The sequence below is a fragment of the Amia ocellicauda genome, chromosome 2 (genome assembly GCF_036373705.1).
Source record: "Amia ocellicauda isolate fAmiCal2 chromosome 2, fAmiCal2.hap1, whole genome shotgun sequence".
NCBI lineage: Eukaryota > Metazoa > Chordata > Actinopteri > Amiiformes > Amiidae > Amia > Amia ocellicauda.
The window spans coordinates 49623851-49649786 of record NC_089851.1 but is presented as its reverse complement, the minus strand read 5'-3'; the positions used below and the strand labels follow the sequence as shown (position 1 = coordinate 49649786).

Genomic DNA, 25936 nt, shown 5'->3' with positions numbered 1-25936 from the left:
CTGTGTTTGATTGTTTTATTATTATATGTTAAACATGTTGTTAATGTGGCATTAGGAGCCCCTACATGCCTAGTTTGCCCCTTGCTCAACATTTGTTGAAATGATACCCCTGTGCGCAACTGGTGTGTTCAATCTCTCTTTGACAGACCTCTCTCGGTTCTGCTCCCTGACTGATCTCTCTCTGTTCACAGCTGGTGGCTCAGGCCATCTTGTTCCTGTGCATGAACACTGCGGGAATGTTCATCAGTTACCTGTCTGACAGGGCTCAACGACAGGCCTTCCTGGAGACCAGAAGATGCATAGAGGCCAGGCTGAGACTGGAGACTGAGAATCAGAGACAGGTAGGGGAATGTTACAGCAAGATCACGTGAACTCTCACACTAGGCAGTGTTTCCCAACACTGGTCCTGGAGACCCACTGTCCTGCTGTTTTTTTCTTTTTTTTTCTTTTCTTCAGCTGCAAATGGGGATGCCTTATATACTTTAATATTTAATTTGACATATCCAATGGTTTAAAAATTGGAATATGCTCTGATAAGGCCAATTATTAGATCAATTAAGGAACTGAGATCTTGGTTGGAACAAAATCTAACCAGGGTTGGGAGGCTCTGCACTAGGGGCTAGACCAAATCAAAACACCTATCGCTTCTGTGAATGTGAAAGGTGAAAATGTATCACTTGTTCCCAATTCGCATCTTCAAATTCACCCAGCCAAAACAAAACCTCTTTCCAGTGAAAGGAGGTAAATCAACACATGGCTTGTGACATTTTAGATTAGGTGGAAAACTGGTGAAAGAACGAGCGATAAGAAGAAAGAGATATCAAATACTTTTGCATTTCTCACTTTTCCTGCATTCCGTCCCTGCATCCCCCGCAGTAAACACACACACATAAATTAACATTCATAAACTAGATACTTGTTCTGTGAAGGGTTGTGTAAATATTTTGCCGGGTGGAAATTTACATAAAATAATAAGCTTATGTAAAATATAACACAAAACAATACTTGCGCATTTTAATTGTTTATGACTTGGGCAAAGTTATCGATTGGCTTATTTTCTTATTTTAATGTTTATTTTATTGTCTTTGTTATTTTGTTTTATTTCCCCATTAATGTGTTTTGTTATACACACCTGAATACTTTCATAAAAACTAACAGTAATATGTACATAATAATATCGCAACATGCATCAAAGTATATGTTAATGCAGTGGTCGAGCAACAACTGCAAAATACTGTATCCCAGTATCAAAATTAGCCAATTATTGTGTCAAAAAAGGTTGTCGGGTGGTTGGTAGGAATGTGAATTTGTATGATCTTGACCATTCCCAGAATGCATCACTATGCCGGTGTCACTCGCACAGAATCTTCACAGATTCTGTACAGAATGACAAAAATCTGCTTGTCACACTGCATTTAAACATGGTGTGAAGCTTTGAAAATATTACATTGTAATGACTGGTGTAATGCTGAAAACAGACTGGCATACTATGTCCAATGCCTCACCTTTTCAGGTTTTATATGGGTAAAAGCAATCTTTTGTCACTTATTATTATTATTTGAAGGGCTCATCAAATATTATATATATATATATATATATATATATATATATATATATATATATATATATATATATATATAGTATATCGTGATATCATATCATTATCGTCCAGACAGTGGAAAATATTGTGATATTAAGTTAATTTCGCCCACCCCTAATTTGCACTGTACAAAGATAAGATCAAGGGAGAATAAACATTTTAAAAGTACACACTAAATAAACATTATTTTATCATTTAATCATCAATGTAATATTTTTTGCAATAACCAGAATGGTTTTTGTTAATATTTTATTTTCCCTCAATTTGAGATTTCGACTGCTTGCAAATTGTATATAAAAAGCAGAAACATCTTGTTTCAAACGGATTTATCTCTGCAGTTAGATTTAGTACAGCGAAGCAAATCCACTCCCCTTCCCCATCTAGTGAAAGGGAACCAGTGATACAGCTGATATTCAACGCAAAATGGGGAGAATACAATATACATCATGTTGTTCATTGTGGGTTTGTGTGTGTGTGTGTGTCTGTGAATGTGTGTTGGACATTAGCTTTTGTATTTCAAGGTTGATTGATAGGATGTCTACAGGGCAGCATAGATCGTGTTAATGAAAACTTAAATCTAAATCTAAAGGAGAGGTGATACAATGGAGGCACATTATACATATACATGTGTGAACAACATTTATAAAGTAATGGAATACATCTATTCCAAGGGGACAAAACACTCCCTTAGTGGAGTGGAATTTTCTGCAGGCTGCAGAGGTATCAAACAGCACATTATCACACCAAGCGTGGTGCAGCAAAATCTGCACAGCAAATCCATTGGAGACATTAATTATTTTCGAAGCACAAAGAGCAAGATAATCCTGCTGTTGTGAATGTCAAAATTCATTTCAATGTTCAATTCTTAGTACAGCTGTGAGAAATGAAATTTCAAAGCTGTAATGCAGAATATTTCCTGCTACCAATACTATGAGATTTGATGAAGAACAAATCAAAACTTTTATAATGAGCAGTGCTCAATGCAGACTTTTCACAGATGGTATGCGAGATGAAAATGCTCTCCATCTCTGTGGCTAATTGAAGCAGATAGTTTAATATGTGTTTTTAGTGTGATTCTGCAGATGCATCCATATAATACTGATTGTGTCAAATGTTAAAATCTTGACCAGTCTAAGTAGAGTAATAACTACATAGATTGGAGAATCATATAATTTGTGAAAGTGTGTGTTTCAGTCTGTAGTATTCGGTTTGTTTAAATACTCAGGGCTTTAGATTTCATTTTCTGACAGGGAAGAGCAAGAAAACAATGTAAAGGTACATTCGGCTTTTTGATACAGCTGACATTTTTCTCCCTCCTGTCAGTGAATTTGCATTCTGAGCTGCTGTTTTTCACTTTGCTCTTCAAGAACAATTTTGAATAAAAAGAGCAAACCAAGAATTATGCATAATTCTGCCTTAAAGCTAGTATGTGAAACAGCCATTCTGCTCAGATTATGTGCTTAGCCAGTTTGACCAAATAAAATGCTGCATTCAAATATGAAATGGAGATGAGATGCAAGAGTAGTCATTTCCAAGAAAATACCCTCAATAAGGTATTGGTATAGTGTGTGTACTATTTTACATGTGAATTAACAAGAGCATCAGGTGCATATTAATATCAGTGTGCTTTCAAGGTAACATGTCCTCTTTGAAAATGAAATTGGTGGATGTCTGACCAAAGAAACCATTTCACAGAAGAGGATACCTATCCAGAGTCTGACAGGCACACCGTTTCCTTCATTATTGGAAAGGTCCTAAGACATGAGCGAAGGAAAAATTAGGTGAGGCCAGTGTGACAGAAGGAAAGGGATGGTGATTTAAGATAATTCGGATAATTCTTCCTGGTTTGTGTTTGTTGTTTTCCTGTTTTTTGGGGGTTATTTGGTTGTCCTTCTGTGTCAGAGGCTTGGTTGACTATGTGCTGCAGAAAGCCCTATGTGTACAGACAGCATTGGTGCCTGATGCTGTGAACTATGCTTTCTTGTATGGATTTCTCCTATTGTTTCTATGAATTTCTTAATAATTAGTTATGTATTAATTAATTAATTCACTTACCTATCAGCGCATTACTTTACCGACTTACAGCTGTCACATAACATACATGTTTGAATTGAAGTAAAAGCAGAAAAATTAAGGAATTGCTTGTGTGAGTGTGTGCCACAGAAGGTTTCTTTGATTGAGTTGGAATGGGTGTATGAGTTACACGTGTCAGTGTAGGGAAGAACCTCTAATGTTTAAGAGCTGTTAAAATCTTAATCCAACACCCCAGTTGCTCAGACTAGTTACTTTTTTCTTTTTCCTTCTGTGCAATATAATTATTATTGCTTTATTTGCATTCCGAGTGAGTTGATGCACTGAAATTGTTAAAAATATAGATATAAAAATATGTTGCCCCCTCCTATTAATTACTGTGGTATTTTGTAATCTAGGGCTGCTTAATCTACTCTGTTGTGTCTATGTGTGTGTGAGTAACATGTGTTTTCATAGTTACATAAAAAAAAAAATAATAACAGGAAGCAAATCAGGCTATTTCCATTGCCAATTAGTTGTTCACTTTGCTATCAAGGTTTAGCATCTGTCATTTCTTTTCGTTGTTTTGTCTAAGAAAAAATAAATTATTCTTTTGTGATTAAAACAAAGATGTAAATAAATCTGAAGCACATCCTTGTTATGGTTTACGTCTCTAAAGTAAAGAATGAAAAAGGCTGAAAGGTTGAAAAAAGGTTGACGGCCACCTAAACTTCTGCTCAATTCCATTGTTCCTTGCAGGTTTTTGCTCCACGTGATGAAACTGTAATGGCACTCTGGATGAGGAGGGAGTTCTCTAACGAGGCAAATTAGAAATGCCCTTGTGGGAAGACCAGAAGGACACTTTCGCTCTCCTCTTTCCCTCCCCAGGGAGAGCTCTCGGGAGATACTGGCGAATTATTTCATGTAGAGGGCTTTTTATCAGGTTGAGTGGAGACAGTATTGCAATTCTATTACACCAACCGATTTGGCAAATACATTTCCAGTGCTGAGAATTATAAGCACTCTTAAGGTTCAGGAAAGCATTTAAGGTTCAGAGGGAGAAGGCTATTTTTGTGTGTCATTTATTTTTATTTTTTACGTTGGTGAACATCATACAGTTATTATTATTAGAAGCTGTAGTGGTGGTAGTAGTAGTATGTATTTATTTACTAAGAGACTTGGTTTGGAGATCATGTTTCTATGTGCTCACCGAGAGTGGGAAGCTTGCTCACCTTGCTCCAGCCTGTTTCAGGGACTAAGGGATGTACACTTCGCTGAACTTTCTGCTGAAGCAGTTAAGTTTCTCCCGCTGGAAACAAATGCTGATGGATAAGGTGTCTGCTAAGAAATAAATAATAATAAATAGTGCTGCTGTCAATACAGACAACCCTTCTAAGGGCCTCGCTACATTTAAGTGTAAATGTGTTATTAGTTTGTGGGTGAAGGTGTCACTAAAGTAGTGACAGTCACAAATAGTAGTCACAAATTGCACTAATGCAGTCAGTTACCTCATCCAAGAGGAAGGGTGTTAAGGCCTTGAGTAAACAGATGACAAGTTTAAAAGCATCAGTACAGCTTCACAGTTAAAAAGTTGTTTCCGGGCTGAGTTTTTATTACAGAAATGCAAACAGCAGTGGAATTAGAAATCATTGAGCAAATAACTTGAAGTTACAAGTAATGGACGCTTGGGGGGTATGTTTGTGTACATGTGTTTGTGTGTGTGACAGGGTATTTGTACTTTATTGAATGGAAGGGAGTGACGACAATTTGGGATGTCTACTCCTGAAATTTCATTACACAATTCAATACATGAAAGGAGTTGCCTTAAAAGCTGTTTGAGAGGAGAGATCCCACATTCTTCATAGAAACCTCTGAAAGATAACGTTCTCAAACCTCATTATTCCTGCTATTGTGTTTTTATTATTTGTATTATTCAGAATTTCTTACCAGATGCCCTTACTGAGGCCAACAAATACGTTTCACAAAACATTACATATTACATTGTAATTAAGTATAATATACAGCATCAAATAAACAATGGGGTACAAAATACAGTGCATTAGCTCCAACATTTGTGTGCATTGGGGGCAGATTACTGATATTAGGGATATCAGATATCCCTCTGGAGGATGGGGAATAACAAAGAGAGTAGAACCATTCTTCTAGTGCAGGAAGAGATGAGCATCTGGAAATAGCTGGGTGCCGTCTGGTCAAGACAATGGTATGCAAGAGCCAGATTCTTGAAATCCAGAGCCAGAGGAAAGAGCAGAGCAGTGTGGTAGCGCAAATTAGAGCAGAGAGCTCACCAGGCAGGTAGTATACTTTTGGATGAACTGCAGTGGGCTAGTGGCAGACGCAGGAAAGTAGGTACTAGGAGGTAGTGGCATTAATCTAGACGGGAAAGTAACAGAGCCTGGATGAGGATCTTTGTGGAGTAGTTGGTGAGACAGGTGTTGTTCTGTGAGGTATGGTACCCTTTGCACACTGTAGTGAGCTGTTGGCTTTGCTGCCTGTAGATAAAGGACTGTTTATTTTTCCCTCACAGGAGCGTCTGGTTCTGTCCGTGTTACCGCGGTTCGTGGTTCTGGAGATGATAAATGACATGACCAATGTGGAGGACGAGCACCTTCAGCATCAATTCCACAAGATTTACATCCACCGCTACGAGAATGTCAGGTAACGCCAACGTCATGAGAAACACAGACAGCCCCCTGGGTCTCCATGACACGCAGTCCTCATCGCATGATCTATCTGAAGTTTGGCCGACTTCCTGACAGTTTCAAAACGAGAAGTTTGTGCTTAGAAAACTAGTGTGACATGTTTGTCACAAAGAGAGCCCTGGTGAATTGGGATAATATATTATTGACAAGAAAGTTAAATGATTATGACATCCACCACACAAGGTTCTTAAGGGCTAAAATTGAGAACTTGTGGGGGTTCGACAGTGACTGGGTCATCTTGTCAAAGCCACGATTCAGTGTATGGGGGTGGTTATTTAAGGCTCAACTGCGCCAAAAGGAGTCACCAGTAATAGAAAATTGTCAGAATGCTGCAAGAAACGGGTGGAATAGAGTTGGCAGCTAGAATTGTCGACCTGCCACAAACTAGCAACACCTTCTTGTGTTAGGGTGTTTGTGAGTTTTGGTGGTTTAGTGGGATTTTTTGTCCACCTGCTAAGTTCTGCTGTTCCCATTCACAGTGTGAGTCACAGGGTGAAAAGAAGTTATCAGCCTGACAGCAGCTGCCTTGCAGGTTACATGGGAATGTCTTCCAGTTGTCCTAGGTGACTGATGAAGCCAGATTGCATTGAAAGTACCAATTTTAAATGAACATGAATAGAAATTAAAAAAGAACAACATGTCTAAATTAAATATGTTCTTTACAATAGAGTGATTCTTCATTACTCAGATATGATATGTTATAAGTAGTATACATAACAATATGATCTTTTTATACTGATCAAATTATAATGGATGCAGTGAAGTTCAGAAAAATAACATACAGAATTGTAAGATTATACATTGTCCATCTTAACTGTGTATGCTTTGCATTTCAGGTTAGTCACAGATATTAGTATAAGTACAGATTGTAGGAGTTTATACACAAACTACACACACACGCATATCTATATTTATATAGATCTGTATATCTATATCTATATATATATATATACAGTATATAGATAGATTAATGTACAATCTCTCTATTTCCTATTTTAGAAAGTACTGAGTTTGTACTGTCACAAAATCAATTTTGTTGGATTGGTGTTTTGTAAAGGTTGTGGCACATTGCTGACTTAACAACAGGTGACAGTGAAAAAATGCAACAGCGGCAGGAATTTGGGAAAAGTATTTGAATCAGAAGCATGTAAAGATATTTTTTACAAAATGCCTGCCTGCAGCTTGAATTTTATGTTGCTGTCTTGCCATTTTCTGGGCTATGTGCCACAACCTTCAGCTGTCTGTCTGAAACAATAAAACATATTTTTTAGTATTCATCAACAGTGCTAAAATAATATATATATATATATATATATATATATATATATATATATATACACACACATCTCTATTTTAGATGGCTGTAGCTGTTTTAGTTGAATAAAATATTAATGTGCTATTTCCATATTTTATTCAGCATTCTTTTTGCAGACGTGAAAGGTTTCACCAACCTGTCTACAACCTTGTCAGCTCAGGAGCTGGTCAGGATGTTAAATGAACTGTTTGCCAGATTTGATCGTCTTGCGCATGTAAGTGAAATGTAATTAGCCTTTTTAATGTATCCTGAAAGCTTCTCCTCTTCTATTAGCAGTGTAGTGGTATATCAGGGTTAGGGATTGTTTATTGTTTTATGTTTGTTTCTTTCCCCTTAAAATTGTATATTTTTACATCACATATAATTTGATATTCTTCCTTTGTTCAAGTATTGATTGTTATTGATAGAGATTACAAAAGCCTGGTCTGGATTGGACATACAGTATTTTTTAGAGATTGTGGATAGGCATTTATGCTTCTAGTTTGGGGAGGTCAGTGTGGGGTCATCAGAATCAAGGTTATTAAGCAATTGCCACATCTAAATTGAGGCATAAAGAAATGCGGAAATTAATACAAGTAATAATAAGAGTTGTGGTCAAAATCAATCCAGTGTGGCTCATACTTTGCCTCTTTCCTTGGGATTTATCATCAACCCTCAGTTGACAGGATTACCCAACAGTACTTGCTGGACAAAAATCAGTATGTGTTTTTAAAAGGGTGCTCCAATTTGAGGAAAAGACCAACACGTAAATAAAACAAAATTTCCATAAAATATGGTAAGATAATGATCTATGACAAATATGTATTTGAATGTAATGGTTTGGACTTGATAAGTGGAAAATCATAGTCATAAATGCGATGTGCTTAGTCATGTAATAACAGTTGTTGATTTTGTTGGTGTTGCTGTACTTCAAATACCTAGCGAACCATTAAAAGGTTTTAAAGCCAAATTTACAAACTATAATCTGAAACCAGAATAGCATAAAACACTTCCCTGCAGGTATTTCATAATTACCTCCATTTGTGCCTGTTGGTAAATGTTTAATTGCCCAGTAAGCACAATCATGAATTATAGGCAGTAATGTGAAATGCATTGAACCTACTTAATTACAGGACACGGGAAAGACAGTGTTAGCTCTGCTGTAATAACAGTAAAAATACTGTCTCAAGTATTGATTAAAGACCTTATACAAACTCCAGCTTGGTTCCATAAACACACAGTGGCTGAGCCCATTTTGCCTGTTTTTTCACTGTCAGAATAAGAAAATGACTTCTAATGGAAACTAGTCCTGACTTAATGGACCATGAAATCTTCACAAAACAATACAAGTATTTCATATAGCACGCATATGCATTTCCTAATATAGTGGGTAGGACTGAACCCTTGGGATCTACGTTTGAGCAAACCTTACGTCATGAGTTTGAATCATATGTGTCTGTAGGGCTATCTCTTTAAATCTCTAATAGAACCTGCTGTAGAAGCAAACTTTTGTATTACTTATTATTCATTTATTCAAACCAGCTCACTGGAAACAAGAAAAGACCACTTTAAAATTATACCACCAATATTACAGGTGAATTATCCTTTATGTGATAGAAACTAATGGGGCTTGCTATTCTGTCATCAGATTATTTTAAATAAAAAATATAGAACATAACTCTGCATTTTCCTTAATGCAGTAGTGTGGGAGAATATCTGCTGTAGTATAACATGACTGGTCATAACTGGTCATTGGGGGTTTTATATAATTTCAACATTGAAGCATTTTAACAGCAATGTATATTTGACCATCACTTTGGCAATTTATTTTGTGTTCTGTTCTGTTGCATTGTGGATATTATTGATTTAGTCTTTGTTTTTATTCTGTTTGTCCATACATTAATGAAGACATGAAAAGGCCATATGTCCTTTATCAATGAAAATTAAAAACTTACTTCACAGCTCGGGAAATTGAATCACGAATATTGCCGCGGTGCACTTTAAAGCGTATTCTTGGGAGTTACACATAATTTTTTATGCATGCGAAATTAAACCTAATTTATTCGTCTCATAAGCCATTTTTAGATGTCATCTGTAAGCCATGAAATAAAGGATTGTTTGAAAGGTACAATATGCATCTGTTTGTATTTGCTATATCAAAGCACCTGCAGATTATGTCAGAGGCTTGGAAAAGATCATCTGTAGTCTTTAATCTTTGTTGTTCAAAAGGAAACCTGGTAATGCTTTGAGAGCTGTAAATGACCATTTAATATCATGTGGTGACCACATCTGTAAGACTAGTTGTACTTCAGTATCTTTATGAATGTGTTGGAAAGCTATAGATGTTAACAGTATATTGTGAATGCCATTTGTAACTGTTACGATATTACTAGAAAGTGTAACCTCATATTAAATCAATTCTCCTAACTCTCTGTTATAGTAAACTTTATTTGGCTGAGGCTTTTATCCAAATTTTCATACATGGGTGCCCATTTATACAGATGCTGTTTTATCTGGAAAAAGTGACTTCATGTAAGGGTACAACAACATCTTACCAAGGCTGAACCCACACCCCTCCAAAATACTATTCAATTTTATCACTGCAAGCCCACATTATCCCCCCCCCTCTCTCTCTCTCTCTCTCTCTCTCTCTCTCCTCTCATAGGAGCACCACTGCTTAAGGATAAAGATCCTTGGGGATTGCTATTATTGCGTGTCTGGATTACCTGAGCCCAGGCATGACCATGCTCACTGCTGTGTGGAGATGGGACTTAGCATGATCAAAACTATCAGGTACATACCTGAGGGGCAATTGCCTCAAAATACTTTTAGTTCAGTGTCCAGCTTTCAGCTTCAGTTTTTAGCTGAGATAAAGCATAAGGTGTTGCAAAAAGAATCACAACAAATTAGTTAATATGTGTTTTCAGACCTCGCTCAGATTCAAACTGCCCATCTCAGGCATACTGTGCAACACCTAATCATGCACAGTCCCCCAAATGAGCCACCAAGCTGCTACACTGCACTGCACAAAAAGATGTATCCCCTGACATGGGGATGTTTGAAAGCTCTTCCAAGTCTAGGAAGTGACATTCATTAAGTACTAAAGTGATTCAATGTGGAAACGGTTTTATGCAGCTGCCCCTCATACCCTATCTGGCCTGACCCCCCCAACCCCCCCAAACTCCTCAACAGAATCTGTGATGCTAGAGATGACATCTCTATTCTTAATATATATATATATATATATATATATATATATATATATATATATATATATATATTCTTGCCTGTTGACGTCTGTAGTGAAGCTAATAGTGCTGCAACTGCTAACTGTATAAATAAAACATAATCATTTTGACAGGCTGATTTAGGGTGACGCATGAAAAATCCATTAGAATAAAATAAAATCAACAGATGCACACATAAGAGGTGTTCTCTCACTGACCATGAAACCGTATTGTTGGTTTTATAGTCTGCTTGCCCATGGGTTAAACATTTTTAAGTGGACAATGGGACTACTTTAATACAGAAACCCCCTGCTTGTGCTGAGCCATTTAGAAACCTGATAGTGGGCAGAGAGCCATCGGCCACTTCCCATTAGTCTCTTTTTCCCTCTGAACGATTTATGACTTTCCTGGTTTAATTGCTCGGAAGCTCCACATTCAGACCTCCCGCTGCGATTTGAGACCCACAAACCTTAAAAGCTGAGAGTAACACTTCCCACTGAAAGAGAGAGAGACAAACAGACAGAAAGACAGATGAACATAACAGGGGTATAGACTCAAAGTTATATCAAACGGAAGCTCTTGGTTAGTCAGGTGACCTAGTATCAATGTCAAAATGTCTTTATGCAGATAATCATATACAAATGTGCTCTAATTTGTTGGTACTCTTATTGTTAATTGAAATAATGCTTCATTCCTCCTGAAAAGTGATGAAAAGCTATTTCATCATGTATACTTGTATGCCTTTGGTATGTAATAAAGCAAAGAAGCTGTGAAAAGAGATGAATTATTGCTCATTCTACAAAGATATTCTAAAATGGCCTGGACACGTTTGTTGGTACCCCTTAAAAAAGATAATAAATAATTGGATTATAGTGCTATTCCAAACTAATTAGTTTCTTTAATTAGTATCACACTTCTCCAATCTTGTAATCAGTCATTCAGCCTATTTAAATGGAGGAAAGTAGTCACTGTGCTGTTTGGTATCATTGTGTGCACCACACTGAACATGGACCAGAGAAAGCAAAGGAGAGAGTTGTCTGAGGAGATCAGAAAGAAAATAATAGACAAGCATGGTAAAGGTAAAGGCTACAAGACCATTGTGCAACAAAATATTAGGTTAATATTATATTAGGTCCTCATTTTTGTCCATGCCATTTTCATTTGTTTTATTATTTACAATATTATGTTGAAAAACTAAATCAAAAGCAAAGTCTGATTTCTATTAAATATGGAATAAGCAATGGTAGATGCCAATTACTTTTGTTAGTTTCAAGTTATTTCAGAGGAAATTGTGCCTTTGTTTTTTGTGGAGGGGTACCAACAAACTTTTATAATTCTTAATAGTGAGTGTTCGTGTTTTTTTTTAGGTTTCACAGAAAATCAAAGCAGTCTGCTATCGAAAGAGCATTTTTCATAATGTTGTGGAAGGCGACCTACACTTGATACATTTTTATTTTTAACCTCCCTTGTTTTATTAAAAGAACAGAACATTTTGAGTTTACCGGACGTATGTGTTTTTGAAGAATTCAGGAGAAACATTCACAGTGAGCAACAACAAACTAATTTATTTTGTCTTGTGTTGTTGTTCACACAGATATGTAAGATCTCGGACAAAACACGATATTGACATGAGGATTGGGATTCACTCAGGGTCGGTGCTGTGTGGAGTTCTGGGTCTGCGGAAATGGCAGTTTGATGTCTGGTCGTGGGATGTGGACATCGCAAACAAACTGGAATCAGGAGGTATTCCAGGGTAAGCCATCAACGTCTCATCTTTCTTTTTGTAACGCATAGATTTCTAAAAGCTCTTAAGGTTTTAAAGGTGATTCAGTGGATTCAGGACAGTACTAAATAGTTCAATTTATATTAATAAATATACATTTATTCTACAGATTTATAGTTTAAAAACAATGCACTAAGTTGTATCTTGTAATAATGGTGAGATGTTAAAAATACATTAGGATTTAGTGAGTTATATTCTTAAAGGACTTTGCAGAATGCTGATTTTTCCTTTAAATTTGTTTCAGATTTGTTTACTTTAAATGCTATTTAGTTTGTCTTTACAAGTTATTGTGAATAGGAATTACTTAAACCTTTATGATAAATTAATTACTTAATAATTAATAATCAGTTATTGTATCCAAAATATGGCACTGAGACACAAAAGGCACCCTATTAGAAGAATGACCCAACTGTGTGTGTGTCTGGACCTCTGCATATGTATTCTGTCTTAAGAACAACTGGCTTCTCACTCAGTATTTCATACAGAATATTTGTTTTATCTCTTCATGAAGTAGGGTAATCACAGTACATAATTTATTAATAAATACATGTGTTTTCATTTGTGATGTAAATCCAGAGGCTGAATGAATAAGGTGGAAAGTTAATATTTTCTAGAAGTATGGATCAATTACATTTACTCCATATAAGAAAAAAGGCTCATTATAGAACAAACATTATTTTAATAGGTACAGCATTTTTAAAGGGCAGTCACAAAGGGACATGCTGCACTGCCATTACAAAATGTTCACAAATTACAGGATGTGACACACAGTATATGATGTATATAACAACAGCAGCAGCCTATCCCTGTTGGATGAAGGCCTCCCCAAGATGTTTCCACTTGTTTAGATATACAGCGTCTGTTTGTCAGGTGACGCCAGCAAAGCTTCTTAATTTAACTTCCCATCTTTTATGTAGTCTTCTTCTAGGCCTTTTTTCTCTTATTATAATTTTGTTTGTCAAGTGGATGTGAAATTAAAAGCATGTATTCATTGTTAACTGTGATGTTTTTAATTCAGTGCAAATGTTAATGGTTGCAGTAGTTCAAAGTAAAAAAAAAAAACAATGACATGTTAATCTTTCAGCTATAGGGATGACACAAACACCAAAAATAAAAAATACAATTATGATCCTCTGCACAATCCTTCGAAAACAGGAACATTCATGGATTTCAGTCAAATCTGTATATTGGATCACTACCAACATTTTTTCTTTTTTTTGTATTTTTGAAAATACTTTTACTCAGGATTATGTTTAAATAAAAAGGACAAGCAAAATATGTATCTAGCATAAACCCTTAATCTTAGGATCACTGACCTTTGTTTTTTTCTGTCAGAGCTATTATTTTGTTACATCAGCTGTATGATTGCTCAGCTTACGTCATGTCAGTTTTCATAGTTTTTGTTTGTAGATATGAACTGTTTTCACATCTGTGGCAAAAACGTGCTGTACAAACCAGGACAATAGTTTTCATTCAGATAATTTTGCTTCCTTGTTAATTAAATAGCCATAGATCTTAGTCATTTTTGTGTTTATATATTATTTATAATGCATGGATTTGGGTAATGTTCATAATAATAATTGATGCCACTTAAATGTGCTTTCCACTACAGCATAAGAGTTAAAAAATCAACTGTTTAACATAGCTGTGAAAGAAAACCTGAGATGATATGTGTGATTTCTCTCCAGCTCCGGTTCTAAATATAAGCAACTCAAAATAATGCTTTGGCCTGTGGACGGCAACATGCTTTATTGTCCTTCACACTCACAAAAGTGTTGAAGTTGATGTGGACAAACAATAGTGCGTGTTACTTGACTTATATGTCAAAAATAAAATGGCACAACATTTTCTTAGCGGTTTCAATCAATAATTCAGCGGGTATTTCATTTCACAAACCGCATTTTTCATGTTTTTATGACAAACGTTAATCTGTTAATGTTCAGTTTTCCTGAGAACAAAGCAGCGGGATGTAGACATTATGTCAATCTTTCAAAGCAATTACATTTTGACATGAAGAATACATGGCAATTATTTATGCAGTGCTTAATTTCCTATTTTCTTGTCATCTTTTATATTAAGGCCTGGACCACATCCAAAATTTGACCCACCCAATGTCTTTGTTTGACAGAGTTTTCTTTCTTCTACCTAATGCAAGCCTGCCATCACATACTGTGTTTTTAATGTGTGATTGGTGGGTGGGTTGAAATTTTGATTTTAGTTCTGTTCCTTAATGTGCTCATATAAAACCTATCATATTAGACAAATATTATTTGATTAATTGGTTTTAAAACAAGGGAAGTAATGTTAAGACTGTACAATGTACTAGTTAGACCTCATCTGGAATACTGTGTACAGTTTTGGGCTCCACACTTCAAGAAAGATATCTCTGCTCTAGAGGCAGTTCAGAGGAGAGCAACCAGATTTATTCCAGGTCTGAAGGGAATGTCCTACTGAGAGACTGAGGGAACTGAACCTTTTCACCCTGGAGCAGAGGAGACTACGTGGGGAGTTGATCCAAGTCTTCAAAATCATGAAAGGCATCGACCACATCAAACAAGAGGAGCTTTTCCAGATCTTAAATATCACTTTAGGAATATACACATTACCTATTATCATTATTATTATTATTATTGAAGTTGAGTGTAATAAGAACAAAGATATTCTAATCTAAACCATTCTCTGTGCTTGCGGACAAAAGGTAAAAGTAATAAACTTTTTACATATTATATTTCCTCTTTTTAATCTGAATAACGTATTTAATCACGCAGACGAAGAATTGAAACCACAAACTGGTGTAGTGTATTTGTGCCACGTGATATCCCCATGTTATTTTTTTTTTTTTTTTACCCCTCACTTAAAACAATTGTGCAGCAATGCCGTCCGTCAAAACATTCAGGCTAGATTTAGTTGGACATTTTTTACAGTTCACTGACTAATCCTTTCAGTTAATGATGCTTAGGTTATTACACACAGAAAACAATTTAGATATTAGAAAGATGAGCGAAATAATAAACTTATAAGTTATAACATTTTAGAATTGCAATGCTCTCCATAAAACACCTCAATTCCCCTCTCCTGCTCCCTTGACGAATAGCTAAAAAGAATACTGAAATTGCCTGCTCCAGCTAACCCAATAACATGGCAAAATTGTGATACAGTGACCATAGAACAATATGACATTGTAGCAAGATGACTACAGGGGATGTTAAAAAAAAAAAATACTCTAATGATGTAAAATTACATTTATTTAACAGCATTCCACAGAAATAAATAATAAATAATTTACAAATAATAAAATATATAAAATGAAAAACACATTTAAAGTATATAATAAAGATTAAACAAAATATATTGATGCCCTGCAAAGGACTGGCATCCATGGTGCCTACCAGATTAAGCTCCATCTTACCGTGATCCTGTACTGAATGAAGTGGTTGTTGAAAATGGATGTATGTATATTTTATAAATGCATGCAAAAATAAAATAATTGTGCTTGATATTTATTGACATGGGTCAATAAAATGTGCAATCATCAGAGGACATGAACAAACTCAAAATGGTCAGGGTGGTCAAAACAAAAATACAACCAAATTACATAATTTCATTACATCTTTGATTGTAGACAAAATGTGTTTGCTGGGTTCTCTGGTCAATAAAATATGAGGCAATGTGAGGAATCACACATTTTTGTAGAAATGGAGGAAAAACTTTTCTGTCATGTGAACAGTGTAAAGAAAAAGCTACCTTTGCAATACTGCTTTGACAGATTTACCTCTGTGGAAATCTTCATGATTGAGCATTTATGACAGACTAGTTCTTTGGTAACTGAAATTAATATATGTGCAAAAAAGTCACAATCAAAATTGTCAGGTGATTTTCAATGTTGGATTGATGTAACCAAACCATGTATCTGTTTTCAAATGGCAAAAAGTGGATATATTATTTATGTATGTGATGTACACCTAAAACATATTAAGATTGTATTTGTTTCCCTTTGCAGGAGAATCCATATTTCAAAGGCTGCATTGGACTGTCTTAATGGGGATTATGAGGTGGAGGAGGGTCATGGCAAGGAGAGGAACGAATTCTTGCGAAAGCACAATATCGAAACCTATCTGATAAAGCAGCCCGATGAGAGCCTGCTCGCCCTGCCCGAGGATATCATGAAGGAGTCCATCAGCTCGGCAGACCGCAGAAACAGCAGCGCCACTTTCACTGAGGGCTCCTGGAGTCCCGAGCTTCCATTCGATAACATAGTGGGGAAACAAAATGTAAGTGACCTTATATTACTTCTCGCCCTTTGTCTCCTTCTTTTCTCTCCTCCTTCTTAGAGCATGCCTGAATGATACGGTGGGGGACCCTTTGTGTCAGTGTACATTTACAATGTGAGATCTGTTTGTTATTTCTATTTGTCTGTTTGCTTAGTTCATTCTTTTCCAACTTGGTTTGTTTACGGGCCTTGAAATTGATTGTAAGCAATTTTGTTTATTTTATTCTGACGATTGTTGTATTGCTAAATGACACCCTGTTGAAGTTCTGGGTTGTTTTGACAACAAGACATGCTTTTGGATCTGCTGCTAAATCTTAAAGGGGATACAACTGGTGTCACAGTAGGTAATTTCTCTTCGCACAACATGATTTGTACTCATTTTTGAAAGGTGGGAATTACATGTTAGATTCTGGGAGACAATGAGGACTTGCTTTCTGAAATTGCATGTCATTTCTAACACATGTAAGAGATACCAAAATCAAAAGTGAAATGTAAAATGTATTTCCTACTCGCAGTTCTTGTTTTCATTGTCAAGTGGAGCTAAACCCCAACCTCCTTCGTAAAATACAGCTAGTCATTGTGCTGCAGCAGCTGGAAAATTTAAGGAACTGAGAAAGTGTCAGATTCCTGTTATTGGTTCAGTTTGCAGACCCACCTGTTCCCTCAACAGCCTGACACTCATGTAAATTGCATCAGACACCATATATTCCTATATAAGGGAAGTATAAAAGCTCTTACATGCTGCATCATACAGTGGGGAAAAAAAGTATTTGATCCCCTGCTGATTTTGTACGTTTGCCCACTGACAAAGAAATGATCAGTCTATAATTTTAATGGTTGGTGTATTTTAACAGTGAGAGACAGAATAACAACAAAAAAATCCAGAAAAACGCATTTCAAAAAAGTTATAACTTGATTTGCATGTTAATGAGGGAAATAAGTATTTGATCCCTTCGACTTAGTACTTGGTGGCAAAACCCTTGTTGGCAATCACAGACGTCAGACGTTTCTTGTAGTTGGTCACCAGGTTTGCACACATCTCAGGAGGGATTTTGTCCCACTCCTCTTTGCAGATCCTCTCCAAGTCATTAAGGTTTCAAGGCTGACGTTTGGCAACTCGAACCTTCAGCTCCCTCCACAGATTTTCTATGGGATTAAGGTCTGGAGACTGGCTAGGCCACTCCAGGACCTTAATGTGCTTCTTCTTGAGCCATTCCTTTGTTGCCTTGGCTGTGTGTTTTGGGTCATTGTCATGCTGGAATACCCATCCACAAACCATTTTCAATGCCCTGGCTGAGGGAAGGAGGTTCTCACCCAAGATTTGACAGTACATGGCCCCGTCCATCGTCCCTTTGATGCGGTGCAGTTGTCCTGTCCCCTTAGCAGAAAAACACCCCCAAAGCATAATGTTTCCACCTCCATGTTTGACGGTGGGGATGGTGTTCTTGGGGTCATTCCTCCTCCTCCAAACACAGCGAGTTGAGTTGATGCCAAAGAGCTCGATTTTGGTCTCATCTGACCACAACACTTTCACCCAGTTCTCCTCTGAATCATTCAGATGTTGGCAAACTTCAGACGGGCCTGTACATGTGCTTTCTTGAGCAGGGGGACCTTGTATGGTGACTATGGTCCCAGCTGCCTTTAGATCATTAACAAGATCTTCCCGTGTAGTTCTGGGCTGATTCCTCACCGTTCTCATGATCATTGAAACTCCACGAGGTGAGATCTTGCATGGAGCCCCAGACCGAGGGAGACTGACAATTATTTTGTGTTTCTTCCATTTGCGAATAATCGCACCAAATGTTGTCACCTTCTCACCAAGCTGCTTGGAGATGGTCTTGTAGCCCATTCCAGCCTTTTGTAGGTCTACAATCTTGTCCCTGACATCCTTGGACAGCTCTTTGGTCTTGGCCATGGTGGAGAGTTTGGAATCTGATTGATTGATTGCTTCTTTGGACAGGTGTCTTTTATACAGGTAACGAGCTGAGATTAGGAGCACTCCCTTTAAGAGAGTGCTGCTAATCTCAGCTCATTACCTGTATAAAAGACACCTGGGAGCCAGAAATCTTGCTGATTGATAGGGGATCAAATACTTATTTCCCTCATTCACATGCAAATCAGTTTATAACTTTTTTGAAATGCATTTTCCTGGATTTTTTTGTTGTTATTCTGTCTCTCACTGTTAAAATACACCTACCATTAAAATTATAGACTGATCATTTCTTTGTCAGTGGGCAAACGTACAAAATCAGCAGGGGATCAAATACTTTTTTCCCTCACTGTATAGAACAACACACAGTTTATTTCTCATTATGAACATCTAAAATTGACCTAATTGGTTATTAAAAAAACACAGATGTGACTCTTGCAAAAATACATTCAGCTGATCCTTCTTAACAAGCAGGAACTACAACAGAGACTGAAAGTAAGGTCTCAAAGCACATAGTTAATTAATGGCTTAAGTATTTCTGCTGAAGTGGAATGCAGTTTAGTGTTAGCAGAGGAGATAAAAAGGAGATGGCACAAGTTTTTACTTGAAAAGTTTTGCAGAGTGTTCAGAAATTTCCCATTTAATTAGCGGTGTGATGATATAACAAGGCTAATCCTAATGGTTGTCAACTTCCAAAATGATATGCTTTTGTCTTTTAAGGATGACACAAACATCTTCTTTTTTATCCGAGTTGAAATAACTCTAATGACTCTAATGCAGATCCCAATAATACAAAATGAACAGTTGCTATTTTCAAACAGCACAAACTAATCTGCTGTCCAGCCTGGTTCATTTGCTTAGCTGTTTTGGGACAAACTCCAAAGCATTTGAGTATCAATCCTGTCAGTCTGTCGGTGGACAAAAAGAACCATGCTCACACATTCTTTCACATGAAAACTGAATCTTCTGCGTGCCTGGCCAGTAGCTTGCCTTTATGTGTGGGATGGTTGTTGCAGTATTCTTAATGTGAAGTAACATTGCAGTAACGTGGGTACACTGATGATTGGTTGTATTGTCCTAGTTGGGATATAGGTATAGGATAAAACTTTGTAATAAGACATAAATAATAACTTGAAGCCAAGCTTTGATTCATGCATTAATTTGTTTGTGTGTTTGTTTGTTTGTTTATTTCTCTGACAACAATAAAACAGGTCTCAGATATACTTTTAAACATGGAATGCAGGGACTTTGTTTACATACTGCATCTCCTCTCTTTAACCAACACTTCAGACAAACAGCTCAGAATTCAGAATGGGAGGGGTCAACCCTGTAGCCTGAAGTTTCTTTGGAGATGGAGTTGGGGTTTCATATTGGGTTGTTTTTATTGCGACTGGTTGAACTGTTGTACAGGCCTTGATTGTATAGCTCTTGGGGTGCTGTCAGAGTGGTAGCAGGTGTATCTTCTGCAGTGTTGAAGGCATTTGTCAGCCGGGGGATTGGAACGTGTCCGTAATATGTCACAATATGTTAGAAATGTCTTTGGGCTTAAACTCTTATGGCCTGCTTGTGAGTAGAGTAATGCTTACAAGAGGTCTTTTTGCTAACAATGCTGCGTCCAGAACTCTCCAGAACTGATATGTTGGCTGGTTTATTAGAGGGTGGGGGGAGTCCAGACGATTCAGTTAAAGCCCTGGGGTGAAGGATGTTTGCCTTTAGTTCCAATAACAGCAATGACAGTGCCATAATACTGACAGATTTACAGCATTTGCAAATGCAGCATGCCTGTCATTGTTAGGAAATTCCCTTTTCTGTTTCCCTGGCAAGTCATACTTGTGTAGGTAACACATTAACTGTTCTGACAAAGTAAATACATATTAACTACAGCAGGGTAATTAATCATGTATAAACAGAACATTATATGCAGATGCGACATTTACCAATACATTCTTCTCGAGCTGGGCTTGGTATCTGCATAGATTCATTAATGACTGAATAAAACAGAGAGCCTCAGCCCAGACTAATTAGCACTATCTGACCATATTATTTATTTTATTTTGCCTTTCAAGCAGAGATGGAGTAAAGCACACTTCTTTGCATTTCCCTTAGCTTGTTCACAATACAGCTCTGTTTCTCCACATTACCCAAAGATCAATTTCTCTCTTTCGCCCACACATTCTGATTATATTATGGATAACAATTTATATTAAGTGGGCAATGTTTTTTTGGTATTACAAAGTAATTACTTGTAGTGTAGTTACATATATGTCCAATGTAGGTAATGTGTAACAGTTTAATTGATGTCAGATTATTACGCTGCAAGGATAATAACACAACAACATGCATAACTGGAAAGCACCTACAGTCCAACTATTCCCACTTACTTTAAAGTGTTACTGCCCTATGTGCATTCCTCATTGTTGTGTTTCATCTGAGTCAGGCAGTATTAACATTGAATCAGTCTGGCTGCCAGACCATCAGACAAGGTGCATTAACATCTCCAGGATTAAAGGTTATGCATGTTTCTATGAAGAGACGAGTGCACTCTGCCATGGGTATATTTTAATTATTGTTATAGTTTGCTAAAAGTGAGAACTAGGAGAGAAAAACAAACACATAAATGTAGTAAATAGATACATGTGAACTAATACATTAACTATAGCCTTAAAATGTCGTCAGTCTTATTGGAGTGGAAACTATCAGCCACACGTCAGCAATCTTTACTTTAAATAGATGGACAGACATTGGGGCCAATAATGTTAACCATATGTTGAGCATTTAATTTAAATTGACACTTTAAATTATTTTAATCATTAAAATATATATAAAGGGAGAGGGAGAATGTTTATGCTGTGATGTTGAGGATTCAATTTCCAGATTAGCTCATGCCCAAAATATAACAAACAAAAAAATCCATATTTTTAAGTATAATAATAATAATAATAATAATAATAATAATAATAATAATAATAATAATAATTATTATTATTATTATTATTATTATTATTATTATTATTATTATTATTATATTATATTATGGGATACGCACTCTGAAGATGTGTGATTCATTGTCTTAGGTTGCAGGTGGGCTGATATCAACATACCCAAACAGGGTCAGACAGCACTGTAAGGTACATTAAAAAAACATGATACAATATAATTTATATAAATAAACATAATTCAAGTGGTGCCGTGACAGCTTTATATTAGCAATGTGACACGAGCTGAGACACACTGTGTGATAATGAAGTCCTGAGCTCCCGAATCAAACATCTCCCCCAATCCATCATATGTAATGTGAAATACAGCGGAAAAGTAACCATTTTACCAGGGAATGAGTTTAGGCATTATCTTAATATGTCAATGAGTGTTTTAATTAGCAGACAGTCCACATGCTGTACATTGTTTTGTGTGCCGAACACGTCTAGAAAACATGTAAATCGAACACATCCCTTCACTGCTTCTGTAGGATAAAGGCACATTTTTGTTCCCTCTGCCAGACAATTATCTTCCTTCTTGACTGTGTTTATTGTTTGCTTTTGTTTGTTTTGTTTTCCTTTAGCCATTAACTCTGATTTGAGTAGCTGGGGTGGGCTAATAGTATCAAAACAACTAATGTGAAAGGCAGTAAAACAAGGGTTGTTTTCCTCCCTTGTTCATATTTGACAGAAACAAATCATGCCTCTCCCCATTTTCCACATAGTATGATCCAGGATATGGATTAAACATGTATAGCAATAAATAGAGGCAACAGCTCCAGTTAAGTGTTTTCGCAATAAATTCAGCAGTGGTCTGTAACAATTAAAACTCTACTGAGGACCACTGTCTTTATAGCAATCAAGTATTTCATCTCAGTATTAAAAAGTAAAATATATAATAAAAATACAAAAAAGATTCCAGCAGCTTAACATCTGTTAAATAAATCCCACAGAGTAATTGGTTAAATGCAAATGACGGTGGAGGAAAAAGAGCGATGGTAATTAAACCCATTTCCCCTCAGCCCCTCAATGGAATTCATTGCTGATTTAATTCATGCTTTTTACACAATAAGCCCCCAGTGAGCCAGTTTACTTCTAATTTCTTCCTTTCCATTGGTCTTTTGAAAGCATGATGAATTTCTTCTGATATGTAAGATTTATTTTATACCATGCATATCCATTCCCCTACAATGCAAACTTAATAATAATAATAATAATAATAATAATAATAATAATAATAATAATAATAATAATAATAATGACAACAAGCAAATGAAGTAAATAAAATAAGTACTGTCAGGTTAAATTAATTCAGTAGAAGCTGTACACAAAAGTCTCAGAGATGTATTCATACAGACAGCTTGCTATATTTTCTTGAGGCTCTCTCTCGAAATCCAGAAATTCCAAAACTGCAGTGGGTGCTAGTTATATAATGGTAAAAATTTTATATTTATATAGGGAACTTTGACCTACCCTCAAATTGCAAAGTACAAATCTTTACCCTATAGCAGTTTATTTTATTTTATTATTTTTTTATTTAATGGAGAAGATTAACAACAATGTACAGCATTATTTTTTTTAATTGTGAAAGTATGTCACTGCAACCCCCCCCCCCCCCCCCCAACACACACACATAAAAAGAAAATATTTGCTGGAAAAGCATTACTTGACCACAAGGCCATTTCTGTGAGTTTGGTGGAAATATCTGAGCTGGGCCTTACTCGTCAGATATATCAGCTAAAACATTAAATAACCTTTTAAAACAGAATAATTGATTGGTGATTGAGTGAATAAAGCAGTTGAAACAAAAAAATAGAAGACACAAAAAACATTCCGACCTTCCAGGAGATGAGTTAGACAATCCCTACCTAGAACTTGTGATTTTAATTAAGTTATATTAGATTTTAGTAAGTTTAATTATATATATACACTCACCTAAAGGATTATTAGGAACACCATACTAATACTGTGTTTGACCCCCTTTCGCCTTCAGAACTGCCTTAATTCTACGTGGCATTGATTCAACAAGGTGCTGAAAACATTATTTAGAAATGTTGGCCCATATTGATAGGATAGCATCTTGTAGTTGATGGAGATTTGTGGGATGCACATCCAGGGCACAAAGCTCCCGTTCCACCACATCCCAAAGATGCTCTATTGGGTTGAGATCTGGTGACTGTGGGGGCCAGTTTAGTACAGTGAACTCATTGTCATGTTCAAGAAACCAATTTGAAATGATTCGACCTTTGTGACATGGTGCATTATCCTGCTGGAAGTAGCCATCAGAGGATGGGTACATGGTGGTCATAAAGGGATGGACATGGTCAGAAACAATGCTTAGGTAGGCCGTGGCATTTAAACGATGCCCAATTGGCACTAAGGGGCCTAAAGCGTGCCAAGAAAACATCCCCCACACCATTACACCACCACCACCAGCCTGCACAGTGGTAACAAGGCATGATGGATCCATGTTCTCATTCTGTTTACGCCAAATTCTGACTCTACCATCTGAATGTCTCAACAGAAATCGAGACTCATCAGACCAGGCAACATTTTTCCAGTCTTCAACTGTCCAATTTTGGTGAGCTTGTGCAAATTGTAGCCTCTTATTCCTATTTGTAGTGGAGATGAGTGGTACCCGGTGGGGTCTTCTGCTGTTGTAGCCCATCCGCCTCAAGGTTGTACGTGTTGTGGCTTCACAAATGCTTTGCTGCATACCTCGGTTGTAACGAGTGGTTATTTCAGTCAAAGTTGCTCTTCTATCAGCTTGAATCAGTCGGCCCATTCTCCTCTGACCTCTAGCATCAACAAGGCATTTTCGCCCACAGGACTGCCGCATACTGGATGTTTTTCCCTTTTCACACCATTCTTTGTAAACCCTAGAAATGGTTGTGCGTGAAAATCCCAGTAACTGAGCAGATTGTGAAATACTCAGACCGGCCCGTCTGGCACCAACAACCATGCCATGCTCAAAATTGCTTAAATCACCTTTCTTTCCCATTCAGTATTAATGAGAAATTGAACAGGTGTTCCTAATAATCCTTTAGGTGAGTGTATATTGTGATGAAACGGGGCTCCGTCCCTTTAAGGAATGTCCGCCCAAGGTAGAAAGCTACATGTCCCAGGAGCCCCTGCAGTAGAGACAGGAAGGGGCGGGGGCTCTTGTGTAATAAGGGAGCAGGCAGAGAGAATCTTGGCAGTTGGTGGGAGGTTCCAGCCAGGGACAGACACCAGCTGGGAAAAGCCTAAGAGGAGCTACTAGAACCTGTGGCAAGCTGCACACTTCACAGAAGGATATGTACCATCAAACTGCCCATGTGTATAGTTGGTAAGAGTGTATACTGGCAAGTGAGTATAATCGCCAAACCCTTGCTAATAGTCACTTGAATACTAATAATAATAAAATACCCTGTGGCTTGGGGAAAGACAAAAACCTGTTTAGGGAACCCGGGATTGTGGGAATAGTCCACCATTGCAGGACACTAATAATTGAAGATCCTCACGGACATTCTAACCTGGGAATTGTCATCCTGCCACCTGCTGGTGGTTGGGGAGAAATAGTTTTCCCAAAAGGACTTCCCCTGTGTTTGTGGGGTTCCTGAACAGATGTGGTAATAGAGAGGGAAAGGAAGAAAGTCAGGTAGGCCTGGACAAGGCTAGGCATTTATTGTTTTGTTTTGTTCAATTGAGTGTGTATTACATTTTGGTTTGCATTAAACTTACCTGGGCAGAAGAGTCCTTTCCACAAAGCCCCTGTCTGGACGGCTCATTCTTAACTCACCCACTTACCGGTCTGTAACATATGGTGTTAGAGTGGGATACAAATGTGATTAGGATAATCAATCAACCCACAGTAGAGATGACAGACCTGAATGCCCTTGTGACTGCGCTAGTGAACGCCACCACGGTACAGCAGGAGACTAACCGGTTACAGGCACAACAACTCAAGCAAGCCAGAGAAGAACGAACCGCCATCATACAGCAGCTGGAGAAGATGGCCATTACTGCGACCCCCACCAACGCGATTAGGTCCACCCATGTCCTCCAAAAGATGACAAAGGAGGATGACGTGGAAGCATTCCTCCTGGCCTTTGAGCGAACCGCCACCAGGGCAGGCTGGGCCCCAG

The 25936-nt window shown here is 37.2% G+C and overlaps 1 protein-coding gene across 2 annotated transcripts in view; it reads left to right on the top strand.

The window, feature by feature from the left end:
- The window catches only part of adcy8 (adenylate cyclase 8 (brain)), a 90239-nt gene that overhangs the window by 18729 nt on the left and 45574 nt on the right, over positions 1 to 25936 (top strand). For both annotated transcript variants that reach the window (XM_066687446.1, XM_066687438.1), the window contains exons 2-7: positions 192 to 341; positions 6156 to 6286; positions 7748 to 7859; positions 10290 to 10417; positions 12446 to 12604; positions 16635 to 16905. In XM_066687446.1, the coding sequence (XP_066543543.1) occupies positions 192 to 341; positions 6156 to 6286; positions 7748 to 7859; positions 10290 to 10417; positions 12446 to 12604; positions 16635 to 16905 (951 nt within the window). The remainder of the gene's footprint in view (positions 1 to 191; positions 342 to 6155; positions 6287 to 7747; positions 7860 to 10289; positions 10418 to 12445; positions 12605 to 16634; positions 16906 to 25936) is intronic.